The sequence below is a fragment of the Pecten maximus genome, chromosome 5 (assembly GCF_902652985.1).
Source record: "Pecten maximus chromosome 5, xPecMax1.1, whole genome shotgun sequence".
NCBI classification, from domain to species: domain Eukaryota; kingdom Metazoa; phylum Mollusca; class Bivalvia; order Pectinida; family Pectinidae; genus Pecten; species Pecten maximus.
In genome coordinates, this window is record NC_047019.1 from 40,874,306 (window position 1) to 40,886,774 (window position 12,469).

Consider the following 12,469-nt stretch of genomic DNA (forward strand, 5'->3'; position numbering starts at 1 on the left):
ACCAGGGCATGGTTCATTCATAACTAAGCAATCACCGTACAGAGGACGCTTAAATATGAAAATCCATTCCTTCAAGCTTCTGATTGACTATGACTGTCGCACCATACTCTTGCTTGTCTAGCGAACCGCCCATGAATACCATATTTGGCACAGGTGTAACCAACGGTTTACTCATCGGATGTGAAACAGTGGAGAGATAAAGATTGTAACCGCATTCCGTTCCGTTTGCTGTTTTCTAGTGCGACATAAACATGGACGCCTTACGTCGTGCGATGAAGAAGAGTCCCAATGTGTTGCGTGACGGCTTTGGGAAGTCCCGACACAAGAGTAAGTAGCATGTAAGAGGACTATGACCCCCATGGTCAATGACCTGGTCCCTGCGAATTTAGTCACACTGTTTACTCGGGAGGGGGAAGGTGGGGTTACGTATATCCTAAGCCTCTCTCTAGCGTTACTGTGGTAGACTGCTCTTTGAGTAGACTCGGTCAGTCGGGGATATACTTCCACTGGGCGTTGCCAACGTGTGTGGTTTAGTAAATTTCCACGTTAGACTTACCTACTTGATTGGGCGAACGCCAGTCTGTCTTACCTCTTTTAGTATCTAGTACACAGCCGGTCTTATAAATTGTTTACATGCAATAGATGTCAGAAGTACATCAGTGCATCCTGGTTATAATAACACTTTAGAGTATTTTTCTTATGTGTGTTTTGTTTAACATTAGGTTTAATTGCCATCAGAAAGATCCAACTGTACAGTACAGCTGATACTACTTTCATTTATGCAACAGTTGTGTTAACGTTGATGCCTGGTGGTATGTATACATATTACTGGCGTCATGCTTTCCGTATGGTATAGTCAGCGCATCATGTACACATGGTTACATTTATATACGGAATTTTTTTTATTTTTATAAGCTGTATATAATGATAATAACTTGAAAATAGTTACCTTGAACAGCAATAATTATGTCATATTTTTTCAATATCAATATATAGAGTTAGGATATTGAATGGTTTCCCGTTTGATATAACATATACCCGGTATGTCACGAGTGTGACAGAATATCAATATTTTCACGAGTGTGAATCATGAGTAAAAAATATTGAAATATTCTGTTATACACGTAAAATATATGTTATATTAATCGGGAACCATTCAGTTTTCTTTTTATGGCATTTTATATACTTAAAAACAAAATTTAAACATTGAAAAATTAATACTGCATGTTGAAAAGTGCAGGAATCAGTAACATAATTCATGACGTCATCTCTCTGTGACGTTACTCCATGTCAACTTGAGTGAGCCATTTTGAAAGGACAGATCAACGCAATTTAAGCGTTTTCTGCTGTTATCAGATAATCTGTACATAAAAAGCTAATTATGTCAAGTGAAATTTCTGTGAGAGATACAGCAAAATAACCAATTTTTCTGTCTTTGCTTTGATTAGAAAAATCTGCAAGTTCAATGAGGTGAATACAAAGGTTCACTCTGACTGGTCAAAAACGAACAATTTATCTTTTCACTGCAAAACTTATATCTTCACTGCTTATCGCTGGAGTGAAAATCGAGAAGTTTTATTAGTTTGATAAATTTCAAAAATTCAATAAATATTAATACTTAACTTTACATTTAGATAATAAAATAACAACATATATTAACCAGATCCAGTTTCATTACTATTCCTTAAGTTAAAATGACATGATGCATATGTCATTTATAACTTATAAGGCTACATTCTAATACCATATATGTATCACTTAAGCCTCTATTTTTTTTCATAAATTTTTATAAAACTTAATGAAGTTAATTTCCTAATCACTTACGGCTTTATCTTTATTTAATTTCTTTCAAATCTGCTCAGTTTTATCAACAATTCATAAGTAAAGTATGTAATAAACATCTAGAAATAGAATGTGAACCAACCCTGTGCGCTAAGTTACATGCCCAGATGATAAACAGAAAAGCATGGGGTTGTTTATATCCAGTGCAGAGAAGATACACTACCAATTCATGGTGGCATTTCACACTTAACTTATTTTTATTTTTTTCTAACAGCTCTCACTCTATGAGTTGTAGGTGATGTGGCTATACCCAATCCTTTTCTTTGCCTCTATATACATGTATATAGCAGCAAGCCAGCAACAAGTATGTCTGATTGACTTTGAGCTGCTGATTCATAGCTTTGATCACCAGTTCGCTATTCTTCACATCAGACCGGCATGCTTGCATGCATGACATATTTTCTGCAGCTCATTTAAGTATATAACGAGAGCGGAGCACTGCATTGAGATTCCCTGTAATCAATGTCACTGTGTAGTTTCAGGTTTTAATTGCAATTACAGTACATGTATTGCATTTCATGATATATCATCATTAGGGTCTATTTTGCATCATTCAACATATTTTTGTAATTTTGTCAGAATTTATATGTCATGAAAACATAGTGGAGATAAACCAGTAAACAATGACCCAGACCTTAGTTCTTGTAATATATATACCTCCCCCAAATTTTTCATTATGCATCTCTATTATAGTAAACACCTTTAATGCCAAAAACTAAAGCTGCTGTATCATACAAACACATATTGGGTCTGAATGGTTTCTACAAGTCGGGACAAGAAAAAACTGAGTTCAAATGGCTCTGGGCCAGTAGGTTAAGTTGTGGGCATATATATGTGCAAATGTCTCATCATTTTTAGCTGGCTGGGAAAAGTCAAGGGTAGTTGTTGCTATCCCAGGGGATGGCGACATTTGTAAACAGCTAGTTTCAAGTTTGAAAAAAACCAGTGTTGGGTCAATTATACTAATGAGGATGTAGCTTAGGTATTTGACATGTGTGTTCTTTGTGACAATTGCAAGACCTTAAGTTTAATTTCCATTCACGGACCTTCTGACCTTGACTGTTACCTTTGATCTACTTTAAAAATAAAAGACTTTAACCTTGGCCACTTTATGTTAATAATACAAGATAGGGCTTTCAATTTCATATTTATTATTTAACATGTTTTGCTTGAATTGTGAGAAGACTCTTTCCATTGGTACAAATTGTACTACATTTGCAGACCAGCTGGCTTTGACAGTGACATTTACTTCTTTTTTTTTTAAATATGAATTTTGAATTTCCACAAACTTGGCAAGTTATATGTTGTCTTTTGACACCTCTTGTTACCTTTTCCTTAGAGTAGTTTAAGATACTAGTGATTCAGTTTAATTGGACCTGACTACATGCATGCATATTTCAACTTTGGGCAAGTACTTTTGAACTCAAACATGTCTGAAGGACAAGTGTCGGTGAGGCTGTTTTTTATTTTATTTGTTCCTGTCCTGCACTAGCAATTTTTATATGGGGCCCAGGCCAGCCATAGCATATCAATGGCACACATTATATATGGTGCTGATATCAGGCTGCTCCTAATTATAATTCTCCAGGTGAATTTATCTGGCCTTTTGCAATTGGCCATAGATTAAGTTCTGCACTGCAGCCGCAGGAACATGAGGCAATTAGTCGAACTTGTGGGCATGATTTCAAGAAGTTTTATACTAATTATTCTTATGAAAAAATTAAATGTCTTAAATTGGAATAATTCATTTAATTTGTATTGTAATATCAGCCATTAAACACAGAAGGACTGAGATATTGTCTAATAGAACTAGTACTGCCTTACTCCTATATAATATCTGATTAGTGCACAGACTGCAGACACTCACTAAGTGGGCTATGGAGGTTAAGATGGAGGGTTGCTCTAGCTAGGCCATCATCACACCATCGATCATTACTGTGTACCAGGTACTTAGCTACAAACAGAGCTTATCAGGGGTCCAGATTGGCAAGCTGTTTCTAGATCTCAGTTTAATGATCCCTCATGACCACTCACAATCTGGCAAGGTACAGACGAAACATCTCTGAAACAATTATACTTACCAATACCTGTACATTGTATTAATATTGAATTTCAAACAATGCCTTTTTTTTGTCAAATTCATGTTAAATAAGTTTTTGTTTACTAGATGTAGGTAATATAGGTATAATATCAGGATTGGATTCTGTTAATGGTATATCACATGTAGCAAATCTATTGCTATTCATCTTATATAACATGCCAGTATACATAAGTTATATAGATTTCAATTGTGAAATGTGAAACTCACCCCAACCCCCTACTGTCACAGCAGTGTTTGTTTCTTTATAATTAACTCATACCCACAAAGAAGATTTTGAATTAATTGTTCATTTTCTATATAATTATACTCATCTATCTATACCATCAAAGAAAATTTTGAATAAATTACAATTGTATAACTCATCACAGAAGATTTTAAATCAATTGTATGCATATAAGTCATCTTTACCCTTTACCCCCACACAATGTTTTGATTTGATTGTTTAACTCATATCCCCACACAAGATTTTTGGGATAAAGGGCTACCAAGTTTGTTTGAACTGATGATCGTTTGTTCGAACTGATGATCTTGACCTTCATTCAAGGTCACAGGGGTTAAATATGCCAACATCTTTAAAAACTTCTTGATAACCAAGAGGCCCAGAGACCTGATATTGCGTTTGTAGCATTCTGGGGTAAAGGGCTATATATGAAGATAGTTCAAATGATTGACATTGACCTTCATTCAAGGTCAAACAGGTCAAATATGCTAAAATATTTAAACAACTTCTTCCTGATAACCAATGCAAGAGCCCAGATACCTGATGTTTGGTTTGTAGCATGCTGCATGCTGAGATGAACAAGTTTGATCAAAGGGATGCCCCTGACCTTCATTCAGGGTCACAGGGATCAAATATGCTAAAGATTTTTAAACAATTTTCTTGATAACCAAGAGGCCCAGAGACCTGATATTGGGTTTGTAGCATTCATGGGTAAAGAGATATAATGATTGTTCAAAACTTCAAATGAATCACCTTAACCTTCGTTCAAAGTCCCAGGGGTCAAATGTGCTAAAATATATCAAAACTCAGGTGACCGTTAAGGCCCATGGGCCTGTTAACGTTGTTGTTATTTCAAATGTCCTGCGCGCCCACAAAGAAGATTTTGAATAGATTGATCAATATGTATGTACCATTATGATAAAGAGTTTGAATTTGTACAGATTTGATAGAGAATGAATTTTCAGTCATAAAGTACCTTCACAGTATATTATAAGGGAAGGTTCGAATTCCATCTCACTAAGGCCAGGACAACTTTTTCTTACATGAACATGTACAGGTTTAATACAAATTTCTGCTTTATATAAAGAAAGTTAAAATCACAAAATTTGGCTTAAACTTATTTATTTTATAATCATATAATAATAAGAAATTTTAGATATGACAAGCTGTTTCCTGGTCCCATGAATATTTTTTTATTTAAGAAAGTTCACTACATAACTTGAATGTCTATATATACATTCATGTATTTTCATCTTCAAGGTTAGAATATAAAAAGTAATACATATTATAATTTCATATATCTGGCTTAATACATATCAATCATTATAATTAGTACCATCACCATGCATGTACAGATAAATCAGACACATATATATATTTGTGGATAATTAGTGGATAATCTAATTTTGTTTTAGCTAGATATGATTAAGCACATGTACATAATGTATGGTACATGATTAAACAGGCATGTTTAATTCATAATTAAACTTGTGTATATATCTAATTTTGCGGACTACAACTATATTTGAATAACATTTGGATATTTTAAAAACAGACAGAGACACACTTAGCGTTGTGACGATAATATAGCACTGTCTTTGTTGACTGGTAATTTGGTCATGCATCCTTTGAAACAACAGGTACATGCGAAATGGCCCTTTCATCTCTCTAAAGAAATTATGCATTACCTGTATACTGTTGACACCATTGTTTTCCTGCACATATATGCTGTATTTTAAAATGTCTTGCAAAAACAGAATATACAATCATTGATTTGTTTCAAGGAGAGGGTGGTGAAGGCAAGTAAATTCCCTCTATGTAGAGGACAGAGGAGGGCTACAATGATGGCTCTTTGTAGATGGTGACATTGAGGGCAACAGTGATTTGTCTCCAAGTAGAGGATGTCATTGAGGGCAAAAGTGATTTGTCTCTAATTATATATAAGAAGAGTCTGTCGTTGAGGGCAACAGTGATTTGCTTCAAAGTAGAGGGTGCCATTGAGGGCAAACGTTATTTGTCTCTTAAGTAGAGGGTGCCATTGAGGGCAACGGTGATTTGCCACCAAGTAGAGGGTGCCATTGAGGGCAAAAGTGATTTGTCTCTTAAGTAGAGCTCGAGAGTGTCAGAGGGTTACAATGATTGTTTGAATTCGTTGTTATAGATCTAGAGCTTCCAGAGGGTTACAATGATTGCTTTAATTTGTAGTTGTAGAGCTGCCTGCCAGAGGGTAACAATGGTTGTATTGTTGTTGTAGAGCTGTCAGAGGGTTACAATGATTGTATTGTTGTTGTAGAGCTGTCAGAGGGTAATAATGGTTGTATTGTTGTTGTAGAGCTGTCAGAGGGTAATAATGATTGTATTGTTATTGTAGAGTATCCAGAGGGTTACAATGATTGTATTGTTGTTGTAGAGCTGTCAGAGGGTAACAATGATTGTTTTGTTGTTGTAGAGTATGCAGATCTAGAGGGTGACAATGATTGTTTTGTTGTTGTAGAGCTGCCAGAAGGTGACAATGATTGTTTTGTTGTTGTGGAACTGCCAGAGGGTTACAATGATTGTTTTGTTGTTGTTTTGAGTATCCAGAGGGTTACATTTTTTCATTTAAACAACTTCTTCTCAATAACCAAGAGGCCCAGGGACTCGATATTGGGTCTGTAGCATGCTTGCGTGAAGGGCTACAAAGTTTGTTCAAATAAATGACCTTGACCTTCATTCAAGGTCACATGGGTCAAATAGGCTATAATTTTCAATCGACTTCTTCTCAATAACCAAGAGGCCCAGGGACTTGATATTGGGCCTGTAGCATGCTGGGGTGAAGGGCAGTGATTTTTTCATCCTATTTTTACAGGGGCCTGTACCTTTTCAATTGGGAAAATACAGCAGTATTTTTCCCCGATTGGGAAAATTTGCTGTCTGTTTTAAATGCAAAAAATAAATAAATAATAAGTCAATAACACATCCAAATATTTATTCATCTGTTAAACTTTTAACATTCATCTGGCCTAAGGATTCTTAATAGCTATCTAAAGGGCCATTTTCCTTGTTTTTGTCCCTTGAACTTGTCCACCAAAGTCAGTCCAGGTCAGTGGTCATGTTTTTTCAATTTTCTTGAAGGATGTGTCCCAAGTTTTACACCCTTTAATTTGTAACAAATGGCTTACAACTCGAATGTGCACCAAAACAAACAATTCTCAGTACTTGCACATGTAGCCACATGTCACTCTACTGTGATAAAGCCAAGAGAAGGCCAATTCATATTTTGCAGCATTAAATTTTCGTCTATCGACGCTGCTTCTCTTTTTTCCCCGATAAAGTTAATATCAGACTTTCGTCGCGGGTTACATGTACATTGATTGTTGCTACTGGTAAACATTCCGTCTGGACGGTTGATAAAACAGATTCAATGTTGGATGATGATTCATTGGTTGAAGGGTTGTTTTTGAAGAAGTCACTCACTTTCGTAAGGCCTTTCCTATCCTTTTTTGTCAGTCTTTTGACATAATACTTCGAGTTGTGCGGCTCTTGTTTACATGATCTTAAACTTTCAAGCGCTTGTCATAGCATATGTGAGACACGTGTGCAATTAAAACACTCGATCGACACAAACTTTCGCGGCGCGCTCAATTTGAAAAAAATGAGGAAAACGACATCGATTAATTCAGACACGGAAACAGAAACCACGGGAATTTGCGATATCGAACGCGACCAACATAGAACGAGAACATCGGCGTTGAAGATTTCTTGTGAAATACATTTTGATCAGCATTTCTTTATACCAATTGATGTGAAGGGATATTTTCTGAATAGGAAAATATGAGCAAGAAATTGGGAAAATACAACAAAATTTCTCTAGGGGAAGGGGCCGAAATTCGGCCCCAAATCGACCCTAAAAAAAACACTGAAGGGCTACAAAGTTTGTTAAAATAAATGACCTTGACCTTCATTCAATTGCAAGGTCACATGGGTCAAATAGGCTATAATCTTCAAACGACTTCTTCTCAATAACCAAGAGGCCCAGGGACTTGACATTGAGCCTGTAGCATGCTGGGGTGAAGGGCTACAAAGTTTGTTAAAATAAATGACCTTGACCTTCATTTAAGGTCACATGGGTCAAATAGGCTATAATTATTTAATCTTCAAACGACTTCTTCTCAATAACCAAAAGGCCCAGGGACTTGACATTGGGTCTGTAGCATGCTTGGTTGAAGGGCTACAAAGTTTGTTCAAATAAATGACCTTGACCTTCATTCAAGGTCACATGGGTCAAATAGGCTATAATCTTCAAACGACTTCTTCTCAATAACCCAGAGGCCCAGGGACTTGATATTGGGCTTTTAGCATGCTGGGGTAAAGGGCTACAAAATTTGTTCAAATGAATGACCTTGACCAACATTCAAGGTCACAGGGGTGAAATCGGCTTCAATCTGTAAACAATAATTTTGCGATAGCAAAGAGCCTCCGAGACCTGATATTAGGCCAATAGAATGCTCGAATGAAGGACTAGAAAATTTATTAATATGAATAAACCTAGCCTACTATGATATTTGAATGTAATCAGCATAGTATCTGTGGAAAAGACCTCAATCAACTTCAAAGTTGCTGTAAAGCCAGGTGAGCGATACAGGCCCATTGGGCCTCTTGTTGTAGAATATCCAGAGGGTTACAATGATTGTTTTGTTGTTGTAGAGCTGCCAGAGGGTTACAATGAGAACAAAGAAGCTGTTAAGGATGGTCTTACATTCTACATGAAGTACCTGGGGTCCACACTGGTAGAGGAGGCAGATGTTGGGGAAAGTTATGGTGACGGTGCCAGCACCAAAGCTGTACAGAATATTGTCACAATGGTATGGGAATTGAAACTGGATCTTGTATCCTATTATAACAATGTATTGATTGTGAATCACTGACATGATACAGAAAGCCTTAAGCTTACTGTTACCAACCAAAATTCAAGCATCCTAAAAGTCATTACAGTGTATCAATACTTGTTAACAAGGAAAAAGATTAATATATTTGAGGCAATCAAATGACTCATTGAGGCATGGTTTAACAAAAATGTCCCTATGAAATAGTATAAAATTGTTTGTCTCTGACTGTCCTTAAATGGCCATAGCTGTTGATAGAACGTACATTAATTATAATTATTGTCTCAGAAACTTATTATTAACTTATGACAATAATAAAAATAAACCAATATGTGTTGTTATCTATGTAGTAAATATATTTTAAATCTTTTGTTTGCAGGCTAAAGCATTGGGGAAAAAATTGAAAAAGGTTGCCCTCACGGCATCACCAACCGGTATCCAGGTCGTGGACATGGTTTCTAAGGAGATTATCCAAGAAACATCAATATACAGGTATTTTCCATTTTCAGGGGATTTTAAGGCATAGGCAATGCAACCACTAAGTGATTTAAGCACTTCTTCCCATGTGTATTGGATCGCCCACACTACATCTATCTGTCCATGTATAGATACCCTTGTCTCGATATAACTATGGCCAGTTTATAAGTTTCTGTCATATGCTGGCTTGTCTAAATTTATTAGCTCACCTGCCCGAAGGGCAAGTGAGCTTATGCCATGGTGCGGCGTCCGTCGGCCGTCCGGCCGTCCTGCGTCAACTTTTTCATTTAAACAACTTCTTCTCAATAACCAAGAGGCCCAGAGACTTGATACTGGGCCTGTAGCATGCTGGGGTGAAGGGCTACTTAGTTTGTTCAAATAAATGACCTTGACCTTCATTCAAGGTCACATGGGTCAAATAGGCTATAATCTTCAAACGACTTCTTCTCAATAACCAAGAGGCCCAGGGACTTGATATTGGGCCTGTAGCATGCTGGGGTGAAGGGCTACTAAGTTTGTTCAAATAAATGACCTTGACCTTCATTCAAGGTCACATGGGTCAAATAGGCTATAATCTTCAAACGACTTCTTCTCAATAACCAAGAGGCCCAGGGACTTGATATTGGGCCTGTAGCATGCTGGGGTGAAGGGCTACAAAGTTTGTTCAAATAAATGACCTTGACCTTCATTCAAGGTCACATTGGTCAAATAGGCTATAATCTTCAAACGACTTCTTCTCAATAACAAAGAGGCCCAGGGACTTGATATTGGGCCTGTAGCATGCTGGGGTGAAGGGCTACAAAGTTTGTTCAAATAAATGACCTTGACCTTCATTCAAGGTCACATTTGTCAAATAGGCTATAATCTTCAAACGACTTCTTCTCAATAACCAAGAGGCCCAGCGACTTGATATTGGTGCTGTAGCATGCTGGGGTGAGGGGCTACAAAGTTTGTTCAAATAAATGACCTTGACCTTCATTCAAGGTCACATTTGTCAAATAGGCTATAATCTTCAAACAACTTCTTCTCAATAACCAAGAGGCCCAGTGACTTGATACTGGGCCTGTAGCATGCTGGGGTGAAGGGCTACTAAGTTTGTTCAAATAAATGACCTTGACCTTCATTCAAGGTCACATGGGTCAAATAGGCTATAATCTTCAAACGACTTCTTCTCAATAACCAAGAGGCCCAGGGACTTGATATTGGGCCTGTAGCATGCTGGGGTGAAGGGCTACAAAGTTTGTTCAAATAAATGACCTTGACCTTCATTCAAGGTCACATTGGTCAAATAGGCTATAATCTTCAAACGACTTCTTCTCAATAACCAAGAGGCCCAGGGACTTGATATTGGGCCTGTAGCATGCTGGGGTGAAGGGCTACTAAGTTTGTTCAAATAAATGACCTTGACCTTCATTCAAGGTCACATTTGTCAAATAGGCTATAATCTTCAAACGACTTCTTCTCAATAACCAAGAGGCCCAGCGACTTGATATTGGTGCTGTAGCATGCTGGGGTGAGGGGCTACAAAGTTTGTTCAAATAAATGACCTTGACCTTCATTCAAGGTCACATTTGTCAAATAGGCTAAAATCTTCAAACAACTTCTTCTCAATAACCAAGAGGCCCAGTGACTTGATATTGGTCCTGTAGCATGCTTGGGTGAAGGGCTACAAAGTTTGTTCAAATAAATGACCTTGACCTTCATTAAAGGTCACATGGGTCAAATAGGCTATAATCTTCAAACAACTTCTTCGCAATAACCAAGCGGCCCAGGGACTTGATATTGGACCTGTAGCATGCTGGAGTGAAGGGCTACAAAGTTTGTTCAAATAAATGATGTTGACCTTCATTCAAGGTCACATTGGTCAAATAGGCTATATTCTTCAAATGACTTCTTCTTAATAACCAAGAGGCCCAGGGACTTGATATTGGGCCTGTAGCATGCTGGGGTGAAGGGCTACAAAGTTTGTTCAAATGAATGACCCTTGACCTACATTTAAGATCACGGGTGAAATCTGCTTAAATCTGTAAACAATAATTTTGCGATAGCCAAGAGCCTCCTAGACCAGATATTAGGCCAATAAAATGCTGGAATGAAGGACTAGAAAATTTATTAGTATGAATAAACCTAGCTTACTATGATAATCAGCATAGTATCTGTAGAAATGAACTCAATCAACTTCAAAGTTGCTGTAGAGCCAGGTGAGCGATACAGGCCCATTGGGCCTCTTGTTCAGATTTAAAATATATTTTACAGAAATGTATATAAAAAAAATTACATTACTTGGTTTGAGTATATGTGACCAGGGCCTAAGCCCAGAACCTGTACATGTATGTGTCAAGTACATGTTGTGTAATGTACCTGTGTGATTTGTATAAGTAATTGTCCAGTATACGTGTCCTGTGGAATGTGGACAAACCGGTCCAACGTGAAATTGACAGATGAACACAGCATTTGAGCAAAGCACCTGCATTGCATGCTTTTAAAGTTCTCACACCCATCACTTCCTTAGCTTTCCTCTTACCCTCTCCAAACTTAACCCTCATTCGAATGCTGTACGTACGCGTGAGCGGTCCAGCAACAATAGCTTTACCTGAGCTACTGGCAACAGTTTACCAAGTGTATTTCGCCAGAGGCCTGTTAAGTTGATGGGGATGAGAGTGTGGTTGTGTGAATCTTTCCCATTCGTGGTTAGTGAGTATATATTATATTTGTATGAGCTATTGAAGGTTTTTTCTCCCCGTATAATAAAACTATTGAAGGTTTTTTCTCCCAGTATAATGAAACTATTGAAGGTTTTTTCTCCCCGTATAATAAAACTATTCCGAAAGAACCAAAGACTTTGTTGTTGTACCACGCCCAGATGACATATATATAGATCCATTCATTTTCTGTATTTCAGAATATCATTTTGCTCAGCTGACAAAAGCCATGATAAAGTTTTTGCTTACATGGCTAGAACAA

General features: G+C 37.2%; 1 protein-coding gene across 1 annotated transcript; it reads left to right on the top strand.

The window, feature by feature from the left end:
- Positions 1-12,469, top strand: LOC117328037 (low density lipoprotein receptor adapter protein 1-like; the record flags this gene model as incomplete). Its single annotated transcript, XM_033885366.1, is given in 4 exon segments — positions 1-327; positions 8,850-9,007; positions 9,408-9,520; positions 12,408-12,469. Coding segments are annotated over 4 exon segments (409 nt in total), but the record flags the coding sequence as incomplete, so codon positions are not given.